Source organism: Homalodisca vitripennis, chromosome 5, assembly GCF_021130785.1.
Source record: "Homalodisca vitripennis isolate AUS2020 chromosome 5, UT_GWSS_2.1, whole genome shotgun sequence".
Taxonomy (NCBI): Eukaryota; Metazoa; Arthropoda; class Insecta; order Hemiptera; family Cicadellidae; genus Homalodisca; species Homalodisca vitripennis.
The window spans coordinates 169362154-169389787 of NC_060211.1; the positions used below are offsets into that span (position 1 = coordinate 169362154).

General features: G+C 36.8%; 1 protein-coding gene across 1 annotated transcript in view; it reads right to left on the reverse strand.

Moving 5' to 3' along the window:
- Window positions 1-23828: 23828 nt before the first annotated feature.
- Window positions 23829-27634, reverse strand: part of LOC124363705 (calcitonin gene-related peptide type 1 receptor) — a 29214-nt gene continuing 25408 nt past the window's right edge. The window contains exons 6-7 of the mRNA XM_046818968.1: window positions 26379-26664; window positions 23829-25108 (exon numbers count right to left, since the gene is read on the reverse strand). Of these exons, the coding sequence (XP_046674924.1) occupies window positions 24971-25108; window positions 26379-26664 (424 nt within the window). The 3' untranslated portion in view covers window positions 23829-24970. The remainder of the gene's footprint in view (window positions 25109-26378; window positions 26665-27634) is intronic.

Sequence of the window (27634 nt, forward strand, 5' to 3'; positions counted from 1 at the left end):
GCAAAGTAATGCTGACATATAAATGGACCTCAACTGTATGAATACAAGGCTCACTGTGGCGCTCCAGTATTGGAAAGCGATTCTAAGTTGAATAACTGTGAGCAGGTGGTGTTATTCTCTGGAAGAGGTGAGTTTTATTAAATTCATTGTCCATTCCAACATATATCTCTAAGGATGAGCTTGACTTTTTGTGACAATTTAAATCTGTTATGTATACACATACATTAAAATAGATTTTATTTTTACGTTTCTTATGTACTGTTAATATGACCTTCTATAATTACAGATATATAATTATAGATAAATATATAAATTATATAATAATATTGAATTTATTTTCAGTTTCCTCTGTAAGGCAGTAAATGTGAACTTTCTTTTCCTCATTTTGTTATTTAGTTTTCCTAAAACAGAGATTTCGCTCGACATGTACTTAAAATATTTATCGAATAAATATTTGCGTAAAAACCTTAATACTTTTTATTATACCATTTTACAATAAATATCTCAACATGATCTAATTTTAATCAGGATTAAAATTTAATCTGCAGAAAACTATTTTACGTATAAAAATGACTAATATATTCTCAAAAGAATTCTCCAAATTAGTACACTGCTCATTTATTCAATATAATAAAAATAATTGTTATCTAGTTTTAAGGTTGCATACTAAACAAATGCAATTATCTTATGCAATAATTTCCATTCATCAGCTTAATTCCTCTTCCCTCTTTCAAAATTGGTTTATTGTTAAATACTACTAGTATTTAAATGATCAATCAACCCATCTTGGTTTAATGTATTAAAACAATTTTATAAGGCTTTGAGTAGTAGTTTATTTGAATAGACACACAAGTGGATAAAAGTTGTCGTATTATATTTTTAATTCTCCAAACATGACCTTCCCCACACTTGTTTTTCAAATACAGGGTACAAAATATTTTTTTCTTATGGAGAAAGTAAGTTCGGATGCAACCAACTTTACAGTGATTTCAGAAATTATTGATGAAATGTATTTATTTAGCGCAAGGACGGTAAAAATGTTTTATCATCAATAAAACATAAACTGCGATCATTATCCAATATCATTTGGCGATCCCAGATAGGAAAATGGGGTTAGGTGCTCTTACGTTGATTAAAACCGCAAATCTTTTTTAACATCAGTAAAACTATTACAGCATTGTCACCGACCGGTCATTATCAAATAAGTTTATTAAGGATCAATTTTAACAAAAGAATAAGCAGAATGTATATTTATAGATAACAGTTTATGAGTTTTATCAGAATAATTTAAATTCTTCAGTAACTTAGTCCGAACGTTGGCGTGACTTAAATTTTATTTATGATAATAGATCATCATTAATAGATTGTTTAATATAAATACAGGAGTGAGGCAAGGTGATGGAATATCACCAATTTCTACTCAACTTTGCTCTGGAAGAAGCACTAAAAAAGATAAAGGGGATGCCTGAAGGAGTAAAATTGGGAGATAAGTTCAATATCCTGGCATTTGCAGATGATGTAGCCATTCTAGCTGAGAGAAAGAGGGACTTAAACAGACTAGTAGAAGCCTTTTTAGTTGAGGCTGCAAAAGTAGGATTACAAGTAAACGAAGACAAGACGCACTACAAAAAAAGTTAGTAACCTTTGAACACAAAATACTAAGAAGAATTTTGGACCAGTTCAAGAAGGAGACATATGGCGGATCAGGAAGAACAGAGAATTAAGAGAAATATACTAAGATCCCGATGTGATTGCACTGATCAGGAGTAAAAGAATGAGATGGATGGGCCATGTTGCCCGTAGGGGAGAAGATAAAATGATAAAGAAGGTGTGGCGAGGAGAACCAGAGGGAGTGAGGCCATTGGGCAGACCTAGGATGCGATGGAGAGATCAGGTCGAGAAGGATTTAAGAACGATTGGCGCTACACTGGAAGTGGCTCAAGATAGAGGAAGTTGGAGAGACATTGTTGGCGAGGTCAAAAACCATCTGGGTTTTGAGTGGCCACAGGAGTAAGAGTAAGTAAGTAATAGATCATTATTTATCTGTAAAGTATGTGTATTTATTATATAACAATCTCGTGCCGCGGTGTTGGTAATCGCACTCCTCTGAGACGGCTCGATTGATTTTTATGATATTTTTTGCATTTAATGATTTAATCATAATTTTCAATTTGCTTACATTGAAACATAGAACAAGCGTAGATTAAGCTTGATAGCAACGACACTTCATATTTCAACCTTTTCTGCATCCGCTGTTGGGCTCAGGGTTATAAGGGTAATACAGGGGGTAGGGTAATAAGGGTAATCCATAGGGTAATAAGGGTAAATGCTCAGGGTAATCCATATAACTAAATTGTAAAGTTTTAATAAATATGTGCAGTAAATTGATCAATACTGTAATGCAGATATCGAGAAAAAGTTACTATCTAACCTTTGGGGGCACAAGACAAAATATACTACGGGACAAAATATACTAAGATCTGAATAAACTACAATGGCCATAAATATACACTTTTGACATATTTTCTTGGTCGCCAAAAAGACAAATTCAACATTAGGCGTCGGAAATATAGTTCACTCAAACCAGAAGTGCTCAAACACGTGCAAGTCCTACCAAATTGCAAGTGAAACCACTGCTAGTGAATTTATAAATTATAAAAAATTAATGAAGTTAATCAATTTACGCAAAATGCATAATGCATTTTCGGTTGTTACTGAGGAAGATAATATCTACGTATAAATGTAACTTGGCAAGCTATATATATAGCACACTAATTGCAGCATCAGCAGTCTCTACGTAAGCATTAACACAGAAACTAAGTCAACATGACAATAATGTCCAGCATAAGAGCCAGGGTGTTATCTCGCAGCCTAGAAGTCGGGAACCTATTTGCACTGCGTAAGCACACAAACGTGTGTCCTTGATATCGATAGAGGATTTTTTCATAAGCAAGAAATTGAGCATCAGCCGCTTGAATGGAGGTCGAAATAGGAGGGTACCGACATCAAAAGGGTTAAAAATATATAAAGAAAGTTTTGTTCAGATTAAATATTTCCTTGGTTGATACATTTAGAACCAACAATAAGACATAAATAGTAGTTATGTCACCATCAGAAAACTGAATAAAGAGACTGGAAATCGTCACTTTAAAAGGAACTGTATATAGTTAACTGACGTTATTTTACGTTGTACTTTCGTGTTTGAATGTTGGTTTTAAGTTTTGTCCGACTAAGAAAATATGATATTAGACAAAATTATGATTTCATATGATTAACCCTTTTGATCCCTCCTCATTGTGACCTCCGCCAAAACCAGCGTGGCTGACTATTGAATTCTTCTTTAAGGGAAAGTTTCCCAAAAACTATTTTAAGAAAAAGCAAGTTGTGTGATGATACCATCCAAATTGCATCTCGGACTATACAAGCTGAAACATAGTAACTAGGTCCAACATAAGGGTCGAGATGTTATCTCGTGGCTATTTTCGTATTTCAACCTTAATGCACCTCTGTGCCACTTAACTAACAATAAGAGCATATCTTATAATCTCCATACAATTACACTCCATAAATTATAAAGGTTAACCCTTTAATTGTTCTATATCTCTCCTAATTGCTATGGTTATGGAGATGTTATATTTACCACACAAACAACAGTACGAGTAAGGCATTACTATTTTGATACATGACATGTGATTTTCTAAAATGACATGTGATCTTTGATATTGAGGCTTATTTTCACCCAAATGTTTTAAAAGACAATTTATTTAAGGTATTGTGTGCTTTTTTATCCTACGGACTTTGGACACATCATTTTTTGCGAGTTTTTTGTGGTTACTAAGAGATTCCTTGAGTACTGGTAGCCTCGGTGTTTTTGTTCTTAAGGAAAGTATAAACTGTTGCCGAGAAAGAGCCATAAATATATAAAAAGGAATTAAAATTAAGTATATTATATTTAATTAAATCCTAACCTGTACTTTTAACGTTGGGTTTAACAAGAATGTAAAATAAAAAGCCTGTATACATTTAAACTTTGAGACATCCCAGCTACATGTTTATGTAATAAATCAAGCCAGTAGTTGTAACAGCGGTATTTTCACGAACAAGGAACAATATAAATTAATTTACCCGTCTTTACAGCGTTCGCTTTTCCCCTGACAGAAAAGCTGATTTTCATTAATCCTCTTGCGTCTCTCCCAAATAATTATGAATTCTACTTGATCGATATATTTGATGACCTTTCAGTGTCTATACGGTTTGCCAATTTGATTAATGGTTCACAGTCGACATCGATTCAAAACATGAATTTAGCCTTAAATCATTTCACTTCACAGCCAAGCAACTAATTTGGTCTTTACGAAAACTTTAATTGTTTCTAATCTGTGCATTGAATTCCAAACAATAGAAATATAAACATGGTATAAACAATTTAGTATTCAGAGAGTCGTGCAGACCTGCTTTCAAAAAATTGCAGCTGTTGACTCTGCCATGTCTCTATATCTTGGGGGCAGTTTTATTCTGTAAGTCAAAATGTGTCCTGACTAGGGGCCGTGACGTGCATGAATATGAAACGAGAGGCAGAGACAACTACCGTACTGGGCGACACAGAACGGTGGTTTATGAACACCTGCCCTCGCAGGCAGGTGTCCGTTTCATCAACAGTTTGCCTGATTCCATGAAAAACGTACAAACGCCCAAGGCGTTAAAAACTCGTCTGAAGCGCTTTTTAACATCTAAAGCATTCTATAGCGTCACGAGTTTTTGAATTATAGTTGGGAGACCTCCAATCTAGAAGACTGACACTGGCGTTGGCGGTGGAGAGAATTGGCGAGTAAGTGGTAGGGATGAATGTAACGATTGTATGTCTGAATGTGGTATTGTGAACGAATGTAAAAATTTTAGATTTATTCGGTATGACCTTTGCCACATAATTGTATTATTATCAACGGCAATAAAAGACTTGAATTTGACTTTGAGTATAAATAATGTTAAATAGGAATTGATTTCTATATATTTCACAAGACTCCATAATTTCGTTGGCAATCTTATAATAATTATTAGTTTATAAATTTTGACTTCCAGTGCCATATTACAGTACAATAACAATCCTAGTACAATAATTGGTTCAATAGTTACTTGTCAGCGTAAATAAGTATTTGTTCAATACTTACTGCAGAGGCAAGAATGTATACTTACAGAGTGCTCATAAAAATAAAATAAAGTACATATCTGTAGACATGTATTATGTTATCACAGTTCATACGAAATTTTGCTAATTTTAGCAGTGATAACAATCTATTTATAGATTACAGTTGCGTCATAGTATTAGAAAGTATTAATAAGTATTAACTCGTATAATTAGATATTTTTAACCCCATGACGTGAGTCTTTAGTGTATACAGCAAGCATCAAATTGCACCTGGGTAAGTGACGTGGTTAGCGCTTATTTTTATTCTCTTAGCACAAGAAGCTGAGAAACTGCATATCGTAATAAAAGGACTTTTGTCTCCGGAGTGACAGGTTATTCTGGATGGGTAAGGTTGGAGGTAGGAGCAACCTCTTGTCAAGATCTATGAGGAAGGATTTTTAGGTATTACTCTGTCATGTCTTCTTGGCAGAAGAGGAAGACAGCTCTGCACCAGACCTCTCCAGGCAAAGCAGGCAGGTTGTTACACGCCCAAGCTAGAGTCCTTAACACTTAGGGAGCCTCACCAACTCCAACCATAATCTCCCACAGTAGACTATCCTTATGGATCTATCCTTTCCCGCAATATCTCGTCATTTGCGGTTAGTGATGTGCCATTCCTGGACATCCATAAAGTTGTCCGGATTTTAGTGACACATAGGTTTTGGCTGTACCCAGTGTAGGTTCAGCTAAAAGGTATAAACCAGGCAGAAATTAACCATCCCGAGGATAGTTTGTGATTGCTCCACTCATCTTGGATCCATATATTTTTTGACGTACAAACTTTTCAGTAGTTATTCATTACTTATATAAGTTCGTCACCACTTATTTACTAGATTTTTATTTTGTGTGCACACTTAACATGATGCGTGAAGGTTTTCGACACCGAATGAAAATAATAGGTTTCAAATAAAAAGCAGTGTTGTATTTTTGTAACGTATAACGATAGCACATTTAGTATCTAATGTAAGCTTATTAATTTAATAGTATCCGTAACCTCTAAACTATTTAAAGTATATTTCTTGTTTTTCTAATGTATTTTAATTCATTGAATTGAATAATTACTTTAACGACAGTGGCTAACATAACGCAAGTAAATTAAAACGAAATTGTTATTCAAAACCACTGATAGATTTAAATAAGGCCAAAGCAATCGAACGCTAAATAACGGCATTGTTAATTTATTTTCATCAACAAAACGTTCAGACATTCATCTTAAATGCAATGAATTCCCCCGCGAGCTTCGTAATGGTCGGTTACCGATGTAAAGTGGAATGTAAATTGTCGACACTCAAATTGTTAATTTTCTTTGCCCTCTCTTTACAGTTCCTTATGTTAGCATAAGAATAAATTTACACCATCTGTGTTTTTACATCACACTATTACAAATTGCTTATCTGGAAAGGTCTTCCCTAAACCGTTTTTTTTTACATCGATATCGAATGCGACTTTTGTCCAAACTTCTGTGTGTCTAGTTACTGTTTAACTACTGAAGTATAGTTTTATAATTAGTTAGAATTTTTATTATAAAAAATAAACTATAAATGTTTAAAAAAATGAATGCTGTAATTTTAAAAAATATTAAACTTGTTTATTAAATAAAAAGACAAAAACAATAAACCGACGAGTATGTGACATCCACATATAACAGGCCTGACGTGTGTGTGCTCAGCAGCGCGCGTGCGTGCGCAACTTTACATACATCCCCTCTCCCCCTACACCCTTCAACCTACCAACACTAATAGAAACCAATAGAAATCACACTCATATCTCCAGTAACAATACCACACACAAACGTACAAACCAATGTATAGTTTTAAGTTATGAGAAATGTTGTAGTTTCTATACTAACTTTATTCAGCTATTCTTTTACACGATGTTTTTACGTTATAGTACCACAGTTTGACTGTTTTAAAGTTTAGGGATAGTTTATATGTGTAATGTGTGCTACATAATAAGAATCTTTAGTGGAAAATGTTTTAACCACACGTCTCACTGGTGTGATCGCCAAACGTGTGAATCCCCTTAGGTCTATACACATGTAGCGTTTGGAACATTCTAGGTTATTAACTTTAGATAAAACTATTGTTTACAATCATTAAATCTATAGTAAACTATTTTAAATAGTGAATCCCAACTTGCAGATTAAAAATATAGCAGTATTGTCTATAAAATATATTGCTTACCTTCAATATACTTTTTCACTAATTGTTGATTTAAATAAGATATAATATTGGTCTATTGTATTACTTTGAAGTACTCCATAACTAACAGGTTTTAACTTCTAACTCTATTAATGTTTTTAAATTGAGTTTGTCTCTTCAAATATAATTTGAACCACTTGAATTCATGTCCTGTAATTTAAATTAATTCAAATTAGGTCCTATTCACTGCATAAAAAGACTTAGTGATATATCAATGTATTTAAGTAAGTTTTCTTCGTATCCGAAATGTTTTAACATTTTCTAAAGTCATATTATCCTTATTTAAAATGTTAAAATCATTCAAATGTGTATTTAAATTATCATTTTATTATTTTTTCAGTCAATTTTGAAAATGCATTCTACAGGCTGTTAGGATTAAAGTTAGGTTTTACTGTTATTTAGAGAGGGTATTGGGAATTGAATTTTGAATATCGTGGAAAACTCCGTGGAGAAGCTGCTTTTTTTAAATATGTGTAGAAAAGGTTTAGACTGAATATTTTTCTTCAAAACAGAGGCCGAAATACAGTCATACCCTGGAGCCAAGCCACCACAAAGGCTGTCAAATAGGGCCACCAATCAAAATTAATTTGTAATGTTACATGCCTTAAACCTTTTACTACCATTCCCTGTCTAGTTTTTGTTATAATTGTCAATATAACTACTAGATAACGTAGTAGAAAAGTTAAAATTTAACATCCCACCAGAAATATTACACGATTTTAAACCTTTTACTATCACTATCCTATATTCTCTGTCTAGTTGTAATTGTACCTGTGTAGTTAAAACTGTTTGTACTTGTTGAGTCCAGATGTAGTAGTAAAAATGTTACAATTTATCGTCTCACTAAAAACACTATTACATGATTTACAACCTTTTACTAACACTTCAAAGTCTATAACTTGTCTCATAATTGCTTGGTATATCACTTTTATAACTACCAGACATGGTAATAGAACGATTACAGTTCAAAATATTAAATTACGTTAAACATTACTGCTAGCTTTTTGAGGTATTCTCTAACGCTCAGCCAAATCCTATGGGGTAACAAGCACAATGAATGAATTCAGAGTTCTAAATATAGAAAGTAAACTTCATGCACAGTTTCGCGCCTAATATTCACCCCATAGAGTGATTTGTTTGCAGATTTAGATTATCAATTAGACTGTATTTATGAGCAATGGAATTAGCTTAGAACGTAATACATAATAAAAAAAGCTCATCCAACGTTATTTATGTATGTATCGTTTTTCTTTCAACTAGATAAAGGTGGGAAAAGACTTTTTCTGCGTAATAAATCACGTCTACATCGTCCAGGGTAACGATAAGTCCTCAATAAACACTTCTATAGATTGCCAGGACCCTCTCTTTCCCCCTACGAAATAATCAATCAATCGGTGGACTAATTACTTTATCGAACAGTGCAATAAATGCGGCCATAGCAGATGCTCCAATACACATTTAATTTTATTATTCACTAGTATTTTTGGGGCATTTAAACGAAACACAAATTGATATTCACGGTTTCATTCATAATTATAGTTCCAAACTTTGTTTCTCCACAGAAAGTTGTGAATAATTGTATTGTACCTCCTTATTTTTAAACACAAACATTTAGTAGCTGGAAATTTTAGTCTAATAGCAATCTGTAATCTGTGAGTTATTTTCTATTCAGATACTTTAAATGAACTAAAACTAACACGAATAACTCTCCTTTCCTGTTTAAACACTTATGAATATCTATTGAATATATATTGAAAAACTATTACAAGTTTTAAAATGTGAGATGATTATTTAAAGTTAAGATGGACGCCTATTTATAAAGGTTTTCTCAATGTTTAACATAAGGAATCTCAACCTCGACTAACTCTTAGAACAGGTACACTGCCTAGGTCCAAAATATTAGTTACTGTATTACTACAAACTCTTACTTCCACGTCCACATTCGTGAAATTAGAATATAAGTTCAAAGTGCAATGTGTCGAAGACTTGAGTTTAAAGAGAATATGTTTCTTGACAACAAATCACTTCACTTGATTTCTTGTAGAAATGTTCTGGGTATCTAGGTAAAAAGCTCCTAACATTAGAATGTACCACAACAATGAGTGATGTGAGTGTATCTCAGTCTCATAGCCCACAACAATGAGTAATGTGAGGCAAAGTAACGCTGACATACAAATGGACCTCAACTGTATGAATGCAAGGCTCACTGTGGCGCTTCAGTATTGGAAAGCGATTCTAAGTTGAATAACTGTGAGCAGGACAGGTGGTGTTATTCTCTGAAAGAGGTAAATTTTATTAAATTCATTGTCCATTCCAACATATATCTCTAGAATGGTCTCGACTTTTTCTGACAATTTAAATGCGTTACATGTACACGTACATTAAAATAGCTTTCATTTTACGTTTCATGTGTACTTTTAATATTGCTTTTGTTGTAGATTTATATAACCATATTGAATTTATTTTCAGTTTCCTCTGTAAAGCAGTAAGTATGAACTTTCTTTTCCTTATTTCCAAAAACAGAGATTTCGCTCGACGTGCACTTAAAATCTGTATGGAGAAAATATTTGCGAAAATTAATACTTTTTTATTATATTATTTTCAATAAATATCTCAACATGATCTAATTTTAATAAGGATTAAAATTCGATCTGCAGGAAACTATTTTACGTATAAAAATGACTAATATATTCTCAAAGAATTCTCCAAATTAGTACACTGTTCATTTATGCAATATAATAAAAATAATTGTTATCTAGTTTTAAGGTTGCATACTAAACAAATGCGATTATATTAAGCAATCAGTTCCATTCATCAGCTTAATTCCTCTTCCCCCTTTTAAAATTGGTTTATTGTTAAATACTACTAGTATATTAAATGATCAATCAACCAATCTTACTTTAAAACATTATACTAATTTTATAAGAGTTATTTTTATTATTATTAATATAAAAATATATATAGTAGGCCTATTAGTTTTTATTAGACACACAAGTGGTAAAAGTTGACGTATTATATTTTTAATTCTCCAAACATGACCTTCCCCACACTTGTTTTTCAAATGCAGGGTACAAAATATTTTTTTCTTATGGCGAAAGTAAGTTCGGATGCAACCAACTTTACAGGAGTTCAGAAATTATTGATGAAATTTATTCATTTAGTACAAGGATGACAAAAATTTATCATCAATAAAATATAAACTGCGATCACCACCCATTATCATTTGGCGATCCCAGATAGGAAAATGGGGTTAGGTGCTCTTACGTTGATTAAAATCGCAAATCTTTTTTAACATCAGTAAAACTATTACAGCATTGTCACCGACCGGGCATTATCAAATAAGTTTATTAAGAATTTAACAAAAGAATAAGCAGAATGTGTATTTATAGATAACAGTTTATGAGTTTTATCAGAATAATTTAAATTCTTCAGTAACTTAGTACGAACGTTGGCGTGACTTAATACATTTATTTATGATAATAGATCATTATATATCTGTAAAGTATATGTATTTATTATATTATAACAATCTCGTGCCGCGGTGTTGGTAGTCGCACTCCTCTGAGACGGCTCGATTGATTTTTATGATATTTTTTGTTGATTTAATTAATGATTTAACCATAATTTTCATTTTGCTTACATTGAAACATAGAGCAAGCGTAGATTAAGCTTGATAGCAACGACACTTCTTATTTCAACCTTTTTTGGGCTCAGGGTAATAAGGGTAATCCAGGGGGTAGGGTAATAAGGGTAATCCAGGGGGTAGGGTAATAAGGGTAAATGCTCAGGGTAATCCATAACTAAATTTAAAGTTTTAATAAATATGTGCAGTGATTGATCAATACTGTAATGCAGTTATCGAGAAAAAGTTACTATCTAACCTTTGGGGACACAAGACAAAATATACTACGGGAAAAAATATACTAAGATCTGAATAAACTACAATGGCCATAAATATACACTTTTGACATATTTTCTTGGTCGCCAAAAAGACAAATTCAACATTAGGCGTCGGAAATATAGTTCACTCAAACCAGAAGTGCTCAAATACGTGCAAGTCCTACCAAATTGCAAGTGAAACCACTGCTAGTGAATTTATAAATTATAACTAATTAATGAAGTTAATCAATTTACGCAAAATGCATAATACATTTTCGGTTGTTACTGTGGAAGATAATACCTACGTATAAATGTAACTTAGCAAGCTATATATATAGCACACTATTGCAGCATCAGCAGTCTCTACGTAAGCATTAACACAGAAACTAAGTCAACATGACAATAATGTCCAGCATAAGAGCCAGGGTGTTATCTCGCAGCCTAGAAGACAGGAATCAATTTGCACTGCGTAAGCAGACAAACGTGTGTCCTTGATATCGATAGAGGATTTTTTCATAAGCTAGAAATTGAGCATCAGCCGCTTGGATGGAGGTCGAAATGGGAGGGTACCGACATCAAAAGGGTTAGAAAGATATAAAGAAAGTTTTGTTCAAATTAAATATTTCCTAGGTTGATACATTTAGAACCAAAAATAAGACGTAAATAATAGTTATGTCATCATCAGAAAACTGAATAAAGAGACTGGAAATCGTCACTTTAAAAGGATATGTATATAGTTAGTTATTTTACGTTGTACTTTCGTGTTTAAATGTTGTTTTTAAGTTTGTCCAACTAAGAAAATATGATCTTAGACAAAATTATGATTTCATATGTTGAACCCTTTTGATCCCCCCTCATTGCGACCTCCGCCAAAACCAGCGTGGCTGACTATTGAATTCTTCTTTAAGGGAAATTTCTGGAAAACGATTTCAAGAAAAAGCAAGTTGTTTGAAGATAAAATCCAAATAGGATTTCGGACTACAAGCTGAAACACAGTAACTAGGTCCAGCGTAAGGGCCGAGGTGTTATCTCATGGCTATTATAGTATTTCACCTTAATGTACCTCTGTGCCACTTAACTAACAATAAGAGCATATTTTACAATCTCCATATAACTACTCTCCATAAAATATAAAGTTTAACCCTTTAATTGTTCTATATCTCTCCTAATTGTTATGGTTATGGAGATGTTATATTTACCACACAAACAACAGTACGAGTAAGGCATTACGATTTTGATAAATTTTCTAAAATGACATGTGATCTTTGATATTGAGGCTTATTTTCACCCAAATCTTTTAAAAGACAATTTATTTCAAGTATTGTGTGCTGAAACCGGTACATCGCCGCTCGCACACCCACCAGCAAACCATCAGGGAAGCGCCGCGCCCATGGTGGCGAACGGGATGCCGGATCAAAACTAACTAGGTAAAATAAAGAACACCGTGGTCAGTATACTCAGGTTCATTCACTAAGACATAACATAGGCCTATCCAGTCAATATAAATATATATATATATATAATATATATACTATAAATTAAAAAAAATAGAAAAAAAATAAAAAGTGCCTGCAGTAGTATATACCCTCAAACAATCCTTGTCAGGTGCACCTGCATACAAAAATTAGAAACGCCATAATTTGAAACAAGAAATGCCAATTCCACCCGGTATCCTTCGGCTAAGGGCGGCTCCTAATGAAATCCAAGAAATAACTAAATAATATGTAAAACTAACTTAAAATTAAATAACAAAATATAAACTATATAAAACACACATGAGCCGGGGAGATATAGGTATTGAACCGGCTCAGACTCCCCCCCCCCCCAAAGGAGGAACTCCCCTCTGTTAATTTCTTCAAAAAGAAGAACCAAACGAAATGCCTCACCCCCCAATGGTTTGAAGAATTATAAACCGGAAACCCTGAAGTCTGCAGAAGGGAAAACCAAGAAAATCCAGTTGGAGGCAAGAAATCCCTCCCAAGAGTTGCGTGGGTACAAAGAAGAAAACAGGAACCTTGATCAGGAAGAAGGAGCAGAGGTTATCAGGCCTCGGGACCTAAAACCCTCCCGCACAGACTAAAGAGAAATAACGGATGACTCCGGCAAGGCTTCAGATGGGATATGTGCGCCTTCCTGAAAATCTTCCCGGACTGAGGATCTCCTAGTCGGGCAGTCACCGGAGTCAAAAAACTTCAAGATGCGGTGGGGACCAGTCCACCTGTAGCAAAGTTTAGCAGCTCTTTTATCCACAGCCGAACTGAACTGGGTGAGCCTTGCAGTAAACTAGATCCCCCACCTGGAAGGGATTGGCAATACGACCTCGGTTGTACTTCCTCCTTACTAACTCCCTAGCCCGAATGAGATTCCGCCTGGCTGCCTCCCAAGTGGCTTTCACATTGGGAGTACCAGGAGGTGGCAGAAGATCGCTAATTTTCCAAAGGTTCGCCAAAGGGTTGTTTGGCGGAAAGCCAAATAATAAACTCGAAAGGTACCGCCTTGTGACTTTCATGCTGGCCGTATTAAAGGCAAATGGGATCCAAGGTAGTTGTTGATCCCAGGTGGTCTGATTTTCCGCATGAAAAGGCAATGAGAGCAGATCGAAGATTGCGATTAAAAACCGTTCGGCGTGAGAAGGCTGAGGATAGAAAGGGGAAGTAGTCACATGGCGGATTCCGTGCCCAAAGCACATTCTTTTAAAGATATTGGAGACAAACTGTGAACCATTATCGGAAACTAAGGTTGCGGGGATTCCAAAGTGTTGAAAAAAATGGTTTAATAAGTGCTTGCACCGTGAGCTGCGCGGTAGCACTCCGCAATGGGAACAACGAGAAACAAACTTGGAGAAGGCATCCACACACAAACAAGTAGGAACTTATTTCCGGACTTTCTACGCGGGAGAGGCCCAACATAGTCAATGAAAACCTTCTCCAAAGGTTTTTCCGCCACCTCAGATGACAAAAGACCCAACTTGGTATTTTGAGCGGGTTTGCTTAGCGAGCACAAGTTCACAAGAACGTACTCGAGCTGCAATATCCCGGTCCATACCTTTCCAGATGAACTGATCCCTAATCTTCGCGATGGTCTTATGAATTCCTAATGTCCCGCCCACAGGAGAAGAATGAAAATACTGAAAGACCATCGGTACAAGAAAGCTTGGCAGCACTAACTTAGGTTTTTCTCCGCTGCTTGTCACGGCAGCATAGAGCACCTCGGTACAGAAAATAAGGAGAGTGGGCACCTCCGTTTTTAAGCACATTGATGATAGCAGTCAGCTCGGGATCCTTAAGTTGGTGTGGAACAATGTCCGAAAATGCCAGAGGAAAGTCTAGGAGCACGCCACAACATGGCGGCTCTGATAAATTCTGGTGGTCGTTGGGTAAGTGATACATGCGTGACAGAGTGTCCACTATGATAATTTTGGGTGCCTCGCACGTGCTGCACTGTGAACTTAAGGGCAGAAATTTGGACTAACCCAGCGACCAATCTTCCCGAGCTGACGGGGGTGGGCAAGGAGCCAAGAAAGTGCCTGGTTGTCGGTTTCCAACAAAAATTCTTTATGTTCTAGGTAACGCCTGAACTTGTTAATTCCAAACACGACAGCCAAACCTTCCAGCTCATAAACAGAACAACTCTTCTTCTCACAAGGGGTTAACGTGCGTGAAGCATAAGCTATGGGCTGCCGATACCATCTACTTCTTGCGATAAAACAGCAGCAACGGCTAAGGAGAAGAAAGCATCAGTTTGCAAGACGAACTTACGACCGAAATCAGGCATAGCCAAGACTGGAGGCTGCATCACTGCCTCTTTCAGCTGCTCAAAAGCGGTCTGTTGCGCTTCACCCCACTCAAACTTGGCACCCTTTTTCCTAAGAGAGTTCAGAGGGCCGCCACTTCAGCAACATTGGGGGATGAAACGACGATAAAAAATTTATCATTCCCACAACACGGGCAATCCCCTTGGCATCCTTAGGAGGAGGAAACTCCCTGATTGCCTGGGTTCTCTCTGGATCAATACAAACACCTCGAGAAGAGACAAGATGACCCAGAAACGATATTTCAGGCTGAGCAAAACTCACCTTTTCAGGATTGACGGTAAGGCCAGACTCTCGCAGCCTAGTTAGAACTTCCTCTAGATGAGTCAAGTGCTCCTCATAACTCTCACTGTACATAAGCAGGTCATCCAGATAGTTGAACACGAACTTAAATTTGACATCATGAAAGATAGAATCCAGGAGTCCTGGTGAGTGTTTGGGTCCCCACAGCCAAGCCATTGGCACTCGGGTGAACTGGTACAAATTCCAAGGCACACAAAAGGCAGTGAGAGGTCGAGACTCGTGTTTTAGAGGAATCTGATGGTATGCCTGATTAAGATCAAAAATGGAGAAATACTTGGCCTTACCAAACCAGTCGAAAGGAGAATGCAAATCGGGGAGAGGCACGGAGTCAATTTCTATCTGAGCATTGAGCTTTCGATGATCCAGGACCAATCTGGACTTCCCATTAGGTTTCGGCACTAGAAAAACGCTGGACTGGAAAAAATTTGAGTAAGACGGCTCGATTACCCCACTCTTAAGTAAATCATCAATCATATTTCTCAGAATTTCCATCTTGGGAGGAGCAAGCTTATATGGATGGGAACGTACAGGACGGGTGTCTGTAAGACGAATCGCGTATTCCAAGAGATTGGTCGTGCCCAGTTTGTCAGTTAGGACTTCAGGAAAACTGGAACAAATCTGCCTTATGTCCTCAGCCTCTTTCGGCGTAAGATGTCCTAGTTGGTCAGGAGGAGTCAAGCTCTTATCTTCCATCTCTAAGGCAGCAGTCCCACGAGACTCAACATCTGAAAAGGGAACGAGCACCCGCCTGGCGAAAGCAAAGAAAACATGACGGAGGCCAAAATCCAAAATCATGCCAGTTTTTTCCGATAAAATCTGCTCCCACAAGATGAAAGGAAAAAGTCAGGTCCTTAAGCCACCAAAAAGCTCCAATCCCAAGAGAAATAATTAATTTTGATGTGAATCTGGCACTACAGATAATAGGTAAAGGTGTGCGTGAAGCAGTCCAGTAGATAAGTGAACTAGGCTCAACCTGCCGTATTAGCCCAGAGGATTTTAGATCTTCAAAAAACGACAAAGAAATCAGGCTGCGTGCTGACCCAGAATCAACCAGGGCCTTCTGCACCACATTCCCCACAAGCACATCCAGGTTGTGGGCAGGTTGAGCGGGCAGCCCTTACTCCCTGCGCAGCCAGAGCAGCCAGCCTCCCCTCTCGGCCAACGATGATAACTGTCCCCAAGTCTATTTCTTTCTGTTTTTTCTTTCTGTTCTGTATTAAACCAGCTACCCTTTTACCATCAAAATTAGGTACACATATTTGCCCTCAAAATTACCTTTACGGCACGAGTCGGGCTTACTCGTCCGCAAGCTTACTAGTTTTTTTTTATTAAGTGGACAAAACGGTCTAATATGTCCCACTTGCTTGCAGCCATAACAGGTAGGAGGCTGCCTACGGGAAGGAGCAGCTGCTGGCTCAGACTGCACCGGAGCATGGACCGGCCCCGGAGGCAAGTGAGGAAGATGCCTCGACATGGCCTCCCTTTGATCATCCGCATCCTGAACCCCTCTGGAGATGATGGAGACGCGGTTCCCAAATCCGCATGATGGAGAGGCGTGCAAAAGATGCGGACGGCTACAAAAAAATCAAACGGGAGCGTTCTTCAGGTTTAATGCCCTCCAAAATAAGGCTCACCAACTCCGTTTCCCTCAAGCTCAAGCGCAACACCCGGGCTACATCCCGTATCTCCCCGACAAAATGGCTCAACGTCTCGTCTGGTGCCTGAGGACGGTAAACGCGTTCCACCCGCAAGCGCTTCCTAACCCGAGCAGGTACAAAGAACTCCAAGATCTCGGCGTGGAACTGGTCAAAGGTGGCACCTCTCTTAAGGCAGTCTAGAAGGCGATCAAAAAGCGGCCTTTAAGGAAAACTGCGCTAAAATCTGCATAAGCATGGGCATCTGTCATACCAGGAAATTCCTCTTAGCTTAAAAACTTCCAGAAGGAAATGGATAAGTAAATTAGTGTCAAGCCCATCAACTCTGGGGAAGTGTTGTAAAACACTCCCAAAGGATGGGGCAGTTTTGCCAAAGCTAGAAAAGGAAGGCACAACTATAGATGATGCCTCACCAGCCGCTTCAGGAGGGTCACTAACCCATCGGAGACATAGTAACTCTGGGAGGCTCGAAAGAAAGAAGCCGGTGGATGGTTAGCAAAAGTAATGGTAGTGGGAAACCTCCGTTGGAGTGACAGCGGTAAATAGTACCCCCTCCCTTCTCTTTCAACCGAGCGCACCTCACTCAAAACCATCTAAGGCTTGTTTTAATTTTGTTACTGGCCGAAAAAGACCAACTTTTAATATCAGAGTCTAAACTAGGAGTTGACATAAGTAAAACTATTCTGTCACGCCAATGTAAAAGCTGAGATGCCAATCTAGCCTTTGCTGACCCCGGACATGGGAAGTGACTCAAAATTAATATCGTCTTCTAATTCCTCCATTCGGGTTTTACACAAAACTCAAATTCTGTATTAATTTGGAACTCTGCATTCCAGCTGCGGTCCAACGCTACACAAGCCCGTAATTGAGCTCTTAATGCCCTCACATCTCCCTCGGGCTTCTGTCCTCTCGCCAGGACCCTCAAAAACCAACTCGGGCTTGCGTAGATGTTCAGGCACCAGGGAAAACGCCATACCAAACAATTAAGACAAAATAAACACAAAAATAACACAACAAAGCGTACGCAACAATTACTTAGTAACCTAAGTGGACTCAACTCACAAAGGGCTTACACTGACGAGGTCCAAGTGAAGAACTTAATACCTGCTACCTAATAGAAGGATACCCTGCAAATATACACTAACCACAACCTACTACAAACACAGAAGCAATAAATATAACAAAACAACACATTGATAGGGGAGAAGTAGAGTACAGTTAGATAAATTTAGCGGTTAAGCAATTTAGAGTCCCTTGCTCCCTGCAAAAGGATAAGTCTGCAGGAAGCAAGACACTAAACCAATTCCACCCGGTTATCCTGTGCTAGGGCGAGCTCCTAATGAAAAAAAAGTTGTGTACTCTAACTCCCTCCTAACCTAACACTAACCTAACACACACCAACAAACAAAACCAGAACTGAGAGACAGCTGAGAGAGCAGCTAACCACGCTCTGCTACCATTGAAACCGGGTACATCGCCGCTCGCACACCCACCAGCAAACCATCAGGGAAGCGCGCGCCCATGGTGGCGAACGGGATTGCCGGATCAAAACTAACTAGGTAAAATAAAGAACACCGTGGTCAGTATACTCAGGTTCATTCACTAAGACATAACATAGGCCCTATCCAGTCAATATATATATATACTATAAATAAAAAAAAAATATAAAAAAAATAAAAAGTGCCTGCAGTAGTATATACCTCAAACAATCCTTGTCAGGTGCACCTGCATACAAAAATTAGAAACGCCCATAATTTGAAACAAGAAATGCCAATTCCACCCGGTATCCTTCGGCTAAGGGCGGGCTCCTAATGAAATCCAAGAAATAACTAAATAATATCTAAAACTAACTTAAAATTAAATAACAAAATATAAACTATATAAAACACACATGAGCCGGGGAGATATAGGTATTGAACCGGCCTCAGTGCTTTTGGAGCCTAGGAACTTTGGACACATCATTTTTGGCGGGTTTGTAGTGGTTACTAAGAGATTCCTTGAGTACTGGTAGCCTCGGTGTTTTTGTTCTTAAGGAAAGTATAAACTGTTGCCGAGAAAGAGCCATAAATATATAAAAATGAATTAAAATTAAGTATATTATATTTAATTAAATCCTAACCTGTACTTTTAACGTTGGGTTTAACAAGAATGTAAAATAAAAAGCCTGTATACATTTAAACTTTGAGACATCCCAGCTACATGTTTATGTAATAAATCAAGCCAGTAGTTGTAACAGCGGTATTTTCACGAACAAGGAACAATATTAATTAATTTACCCGTCTTTACAGCGTTCGATTTTCCCCTGACAGAAAAGCTGATTTCATTAATCCTCTTGCGTCTCTCCCAAATAATTATGAATTCTACTTGATCGATATTTTTGATGACCTTTCAGTGTCTCTACGGTTTGCCAGTTTGATTAACGGTTCACAGTCGACATCGATCCAAAACTTGAATTTAACCTTAAATCATTTCAATTCACAGCCAAATAACTAATTCGGACTTTACGAAAACTTTAATTGTTTCTAATCTGTGCATTGAATTAAAACAATAGAAATATAAACATGGTATAAACAATGTAGTATAAAAAAATAAAGAGGAATTGATTTTTTTTATGTCACAGTCCTCTATCACTTCGTTGGCAATCTAATATAATAGTTATTAGTTTAGAAATTTTTCAATACCGTACTACAGTACATTGACATTTCTAGGACAATAATTGGTTCAGTACTTACTTGTCAGCGTAAATAAGTATTTGTTCAATACTTACTGCACAGCAAGAAATTAGGTTCTGCAGTGCACATAAAAATAAAATAAAGTACACATCTGTAGAAATGTAAAATTTGTCACAGTTAGTATGAAATTTTGCTAATTTTAGCAGTGGTAGTATTATGTTAATATTACGGTTGCGTCATAGTGTTAGAAAATATTAATAAGTATTACCTCGTATAATTAGATAATTTTAACCCCATGACGTGAGTCTTTAGTATATACAGCAAGCATCAAATTGCACCTGGTTAAGTTACGTTGTTGGCGCTTATTTTTGATCTCTTAGCACAAGTATCTGAGAAATTACAAATCATCCTAAAAGGACCTTTGTTTCCGGAGTTACAGGATATTCTGGATAGTTAAGGTAGGAGGTAGGGGCAACCTCGTGTCAACATCCATGAGGAAGGATTTTAGGTATTACTCTCAGTCATGTCTTCTTGGCAGAAGAGGAAGACAGCTCTGCACCAACCTCTCTAGGCAAAGCAGGTAGATGGTGACACGCCCTAGCTACTTCCTTTAACACCAAGGGAGCCCCACCAACTCCAACAGTCATCCCCCAAAGTAGACTAGACTTAACGATCTACCCTTTTCCTCAATATATCGACATTTGCAGTTAGTGATGTGCCGCTCCTGGACATCCATAAGGTTGGCCAGATTTTATTGAAATGTCGGTTTTGGCTGTACCCAGTGTAGGTTCAGCTAAAAGGTATAAACCAGCCAGAAATTAACCTCCCGGGGATGGTTTGTGATTGCTCCACTCATCTTGGATCCATATGTTTTTGACGTACAAACTTTTCATTAGTTATTCATTACTTATATAAGTAACCACTTATTTACTAGATTTTTTAATTTGTGTGCACACTTAACCTAATGCGTGAAGGTTTTCGACTCCTAATGAAAATAATAGATTTCAAATAAAAAGTAGTGTTACATTTTTGTAACGTATAACGATAACAAATTTAGTATAATATAAGTTATTAATTTAATAGTATCCATAGCCTCTAAACTATCTAAAGTTTATTTCTTATTTTTTAACATTTTAGTTAATTAATTGAACAATTACTTGATGTCAGTGGCTAACACAACGCAAGTAAATTAAAACGGGATTGTTATTCAAAAGCATTGATAGATTTAAATAAGGCCAAAGCAATCGAACGCTAAATAATGGCATTGTTAATTTATTTTCATCAACAAAACGTCCAGACATTCATCTGAAATGCAATGAATTCCCCCCGAGGCTCGTAATGGTCGGTTACCGATGTAAAGTGGAATGTAAATTTTTGGCATTCAAAATGTAAATTTTCTTTGCCCTTTCTTTACAGTTCCTTATGTTAGCATAAGAATAAATTTACACTGTGTGGTTTTTACATCACACTATTACAAATTGCTCATCTGGAAAGGTCTTCCCTAAAACGTTTTTTGTATATCGATATCGAATGCGACCTTTGTCCAGACTTCTGTGTGTCTAGTTGCTGTTACAACTACTGAAGTATAGTTTTATAATCAGTTAGAACTTTTATGATAAAAAATAAACTATAAATGTTTAAAAAAGAATGCTGTAATTTTAAATTTAATTTTAAAAATATGAAACTTGTTTATTAAATAAAAAGACAAAAACAATAAACCGACGAGTATGTGACATCCACATATAACAGGCCGCCTAGCGCGGCGTGACGTGTGCTCAGCAGCGCGCGTGCGTACGCAACTTTACATACATCCCCTCTCCCCCCCTTCACCCATCAACCTACCAACACTGCCATCAATCTGTCAACAAAAAAAAATCACACTCATATCTCCACTAACAATACCACACACAAACGTACAAACCAATGTATTAAGTTATGAGAGATGTTGTAGTTTCTATACTAACTTTATTCAGCTATTCTTTTACACGATGTTTTTACGTTATAGTACCACAGTTTGACTGTTTTAAAGTTTAGGGCACGTTTGTATGTGTGATGTGTGCTACATAATAAGAATCTTTAGTGGAAAATGTTTTAACCACACGTCTCACTGGTGTGATCGCCAAACGTGTGAATCCCCTTAGAGCTATACACATTTTGTATTTGGAACATCCAAGGTTAATAACTTTAGATAAAACTATTGTTTACAATCATTAAATCTATAGTAACTATTTTAAATAGTGATTCCCAACTTGCAGATTAAAAAATATATTAGTATTGTCTTCAAAAATATAGTTTACCTTAAATATAATTGTTTCACTAATTGTTGATTTAAATAAGAAATAATAACCTTAGTGTACTACCTTTAATTACTCCGTAAATGACAAATTTTAACTCACTTCTAACTCTACTAATTTTGCAATTCTAATAAAATGAGTAGAGTAATCCTGATTGAATTCGTCTCTTCAAATATAATCTAAACCAATTAAATTCATGCCCCGTAAACCATGCACCAGTAACATGCATGAGTAACATGCACCATCATCGAATTCATTGTGTCTTATAGAAATGAATTCATTTCGCGAATTCATCCTTCATTCACAATTTCGCGCCTAATATTTACCACCTAGAGTGATTTGTTTATTGATTTAGGTTATCAATCTGACTGTATTGATGAGCAATGCAGTTAGCTTAGAACACGTAATACATGATAGAAAAAGCTCATTGCAACGTTATTTATGTATGTATAGTTTTTCTTTCAAGTAGATAAAGGCGGCAAAAGGTTTGTCTGACTAATGAATCACGTCTACATCGTCCAGGGTAACGATAAGTCCTCAATAAACACTTCTATAAATTGCCAGGACCCTCTCTTTCCTCCTACGAAATAATCAATCAATCGGTGGACTAATTACTTTAGCGAACAGTGCAATAAATGCGGCCATAGCATGTGCTCCAATACACATCTAATTTTATTATTCACTTATATCTTTGGGACATTTAAACTAAGCAAACACACGTTGATAGTCACGGTTTCATTCATAATTATAGCTCCAAAATTTGTTTCTCCATAGATGAGTTTTAATACATTTACTGCACCTCCTTATTTTAAACACAGTCATTTAGTAGCTGGAATTTAAAGTAAATAACAATCTGTAATTTAGCAGTCATTTTCTATTCAGACTCTTTAACGAACTAAAACTAACACGAATATGTCTCCTTTCCTGTTTAGACATTTGTGAATGTCTTACAAACTATTGCAAATTTCCAAATGTAAGACGTTCGATTTAACGTTGAAAATATTGAAATCGACGCCTATTTATGGAGAGTTTCTCAATGTTAAACAATGTAAGGAATCTCAACACTTTGAGATTTCACGTGTCTGTTACTAGGGGAAACACAATAAAGTGTCAAAATAAAGTCTTACTATCACTTTTCCTATCAATAGTATTAACAGGTATTACATAAGAAAATAAAAAGTTGACAGCCGTATTGGAAGAAGGAAAAATGAATTCAGCTCAGTTGTGCATCTAATAAGACAATGAGAACATCTCTTAATCTGGAATATGTTTTTTATCAACATGTCTCTGATGTCGAAACGGTGCAAAAAGTTCCTTTTGATGTCTTCGTCACCGAAATGTATCTCTTCAAACGGATGTTTGATTCCAGAGTCACGTCTGTGAAAGCGTCAGATTTCAGACGCTGCACTAAGCGTAAGTGGATTGGGCTGAACTCAAAATTCACGACTATTATGAGTAAATATGTATTTGCAGGTGAATGTGCACATCGAGTTGTTTAAATTGCACGCTACACAAGGACGTCCAGAACTGTTACGTAGAAAATGTGCTTTCTCAACAGTCATCCAATCCAATTATTTCAATTGACATGGAAAGCAGTTTTGGCTGTCAAGAGCCATTCACTTAATTTCCAACTGCTGCAATGAACAACACTGAAACTACTAGAAAAACTGCAGAATCGTGAAACAGAATAGTTTACAAAACTTCTCCAAAAGGCAGATTACGAATCTACCCAATAATTTAATGTCTAAAAGTCTTTGATTGTTATAATATTATGCTGTACACAACAGAATTACATCAAGGAAAATAAAACACTGATAAAAATAAATACATATTTATATTTCCAGTTTAAATATCCTTTAAACGTACAAATAACAACGAAAATTCGTTCCAAAATAAATTTTACATCATTAAAAAAAATTATTATTGAATTTTATATTTAAAATGTTATTGTACGAGCTGGTGAAAAATTAAACTTGAAAGGATAGTAGGATTCCGAACATTTGACAGTGTTACATGTTACAAAAAATGTAACACTATGTTTCAAGGATTGAAATCTACCTTGTCCGCCAGTTTCCAAAACTCGCAATACCTAAATCTCAAAACTAAATGTTCGAAATCATAATATCCTTTCAAATGATCCATTGTCAATAACAAATATTAAACAAAAAATTACAGTTCTTGTTGCTCAATGTACATTAAAGCTCAATAGCAAAGCAATAAAAAAGAGATTTTGGATTCTTTATTCATTCCTTAAATATAGTTACATAAAATAATACAACGAAAGAACAATATATTTACCAGTGCTTTGTTCGTGGACTTTTACATATTAACTCTACTACTGTATATCGTTATTTAGTTAGTACATAATCTAAAATGGTTAGTAAAGATGCAAAGCCTTAATAGTAAATAAGTCACCTTGAAAATTGGCTCAGGAAACGTAATAATCTTCCCCCATCAACTTGTGATGAAAATATAAAAACCCTTATCACAGATACAGTAGCTCCACGTCATTTTCAACGCGAAGACTGAATTTACAGGTAAAGCTCATTGACTGCAATCTTTGTAATTGTTAGATTACTACATTTGAACTCAAATACCTCATGTACAGAGACGCTAAGATGAAACACTGACCAAAGGTTCAGTGACTGCAAGCTCATTGATTGCAATCTTTGTAATTGTTAGATTACTATATTTGAACTCAAATACCTCATTTGCAGAGATGCTAAGGTGAAACAAGGTAGAGGGTTTGGACAATCTCTGGATAGCCTATCATATATACAAATATTACACGACATTTTGAAGTCACAAACAGATACATTGAGCGGAAGGAAGGATCACATCGTGTTCTGTCAGGATTTCTACTAAGATATTGAGTTCTGATCGATGTCTGTGCAGGACCTTTTGGTTTTTACTGGGTCACAGTCATGGTCAGACGAAGGACTCCATGATGCGGTGGGGCAGGGCCATTCTTCAGACAACTTCCCGAGTCTGCGTGGCCGTCAGGTTCTCGTTGGCCGCATGTCTCCTGTTGAGACGCCTGAGGACAGCCTTGAAGGCGCAGTGGACGTCGACGTTGGCGAAACAGAACAGTACAGAGACGCACAGGCCCTGAGCAAAGAAAACAAAATTTTAGGTTGTCTGCAGTCCAAGGCATGTCACACCTAGTGTCGCGTAACAGGCTTCGCTGAGGAAATTTCTTTGAAGGAAAGATGATTTTTCCGGGTATTTGCCATAGTTCACTGATACAAAAGATCATTAACACTACGTTTCGAGATCTGCAATCTGATCTCTTCTTCAGTTAAATAACTAACCTGTTTTAACCAAGCTTTTAATTGTGTGTTAGATTAGTTATTTACCTGAAGAAGACATCAGATTGCAGATCTCGAAGCGTAGTGTTAATGGTTTTTTATATCACTAAACGATTGCAAATTTCCGGAAAATCCTATTTCTTTCACAATCCTTACATCGTCAAAAGCAGACTTCAAACGAATAAAATGTCTTTATTGACAGATGGAGTGATGGACAATCGTATGGAAAGTAAATTGTTATATTCCCCCTGAAACAACAGAGAAATTGCGTTAGCCTTCTGAGTGACAGGCATCAACAACACTCAACAAAATTCCGTGGTTGGACTTCTACCATCATAGAATTCATTGTCTATGTGGAAAGGAATTTTCATGCAAGACTTCAAATCTATGGATAAAATCTTGCCACATGATACATACACATATTTTTCATTGAATTGGGTTTCATATCAGTGTTTAAACAATAGTCCACACACCAAAAGCCACTATATAATGATGTATGCGTTGGGATAGTTAGGTTACGAGCGTTAAATAATTCAAATGTTAAAAATCTCTTATCAGTGTACAGACAAACCCCAAATCATCATCAAACTTAGTGTTCTCATACAGAAGTGAAGCTTTATTTACAATTTAAAGTCTATAGGTCAATTCGTTTTCCTGATATCGTGCAAACAGAAAAAATTGACCTTTTCCAGCCCTTCAAAAAATAAACGTCGTTAATGATCATTTATGCAATTTTCCCTTCCCAGTCAAAGCTCACGGCCATGTTATATTAAAAGAATGTAATGGCCAAAGCTGTATCTAATGGTATACGACCTAAGTCGACCAAATTTCTTTGAATATAAGTTTCTATGGCTAATATTTTAAACAGTGATTTTAATGGCGTGAAAACTATATTAAGTTAAAAGAAATAATAGAATGTAATCATATATTTTATTATAATTAAGTACATTCAGTAAAAATATGTAGTTATCTGTTGGAGTTTAAAAAATGATGACAAAATTACTAGTAAACATTCTTGTTCTGAAAAGTAACTAAATGTACATCACGAGATGATCAAATTACTTTACTACCTGAGACGAAACCATGACAGCAGAGAAAATCTGGTAGACCTTCTCCCAGGAGGAGTTTGGCTCGGGGCGAAAGGGTATGAGGATGTGATGAATGCCGAAGAGAGGCACAAGAATGAGGGCGGCTCGAACAGCCTTGCGGAGGCCAATAGGGGCCGGGTTGGCGGAGTTGCAGTGGAGTTTAGTCAACAATACACGCACCACATTGATCAGGAAGGCGAGACTCGCCAACATGGACAGACATACTGGGACTGTCAGGATCCACTGAGTGTGGCTGTCGTTCATCCAAACACCTGTACAGTTTGTAACACGCTAAATACACATTGATCAGGAAGGCGAGACTCGCCAACATGGACACACATACTGGGACTGTCAGGATCCACTGAGTGTGGCTGTCGTTCATCCAACACCTGTACAGTTTGTAACACGCTAAATACACATTGATTAGGAAGGCGAGACTCGCCAACATGGACAGACATACTGGGACTGTCAGGATCCACTGAGTGTGGCTGTCGTTCATCCAACACCTGTACAGTTTGTAACACGCTAAATACACATTGATCAGGAAGGCGAGACTCGCCAACATGGACAGACATACTGGGACTGTCAGGATCCACTGAGTGTGGCTGTCGTTCATCCAACACCTGTACAGTTTGTAACACGCTAAATACACATTGATTAGGAAGGCGAGACTCGCCAACATGGACAGACATACTGGGACTGTCAGGATCCACTGAGTGTGGCTGTCGTTCATCCAACACCTGTACAGTTTGTAACACGATAAATACACATTGATCAGGAAGGCGAGACTCGCCAACATGGACACACATACTGGGACTGTCAGGATCCACCGAGTGTGGCTGTCGTTCATCCAACACCTGTACAGTTTGTAACACGCTAAATACACATTGATCAGGAAGGCGAGACTCGCCAACATGGACACACATACAGGGACTGTCAGGATCCACTCAGTATAGCTGTCGTTCATCCAACACCTATAAAGTTTATAACAAGCTAAATACACATTGATTAGGAAGGCGAGACTCGCCAACATGGACAGACATACTGGGACTGTCAGGATCCACTGAGTGTGGCTGTCGTTCATCCAACACCTGTACTGTTTTTAACACGCTAAATACACATTGATTAGGAAGGCGAGACTCGCCAGCATGGACACACATACTGGGACTGTCAGGATCCACTGAGTGTGGCTGTCGTTCATCCAACACCTGTACAGTTTGTAACACGCTAAATACACA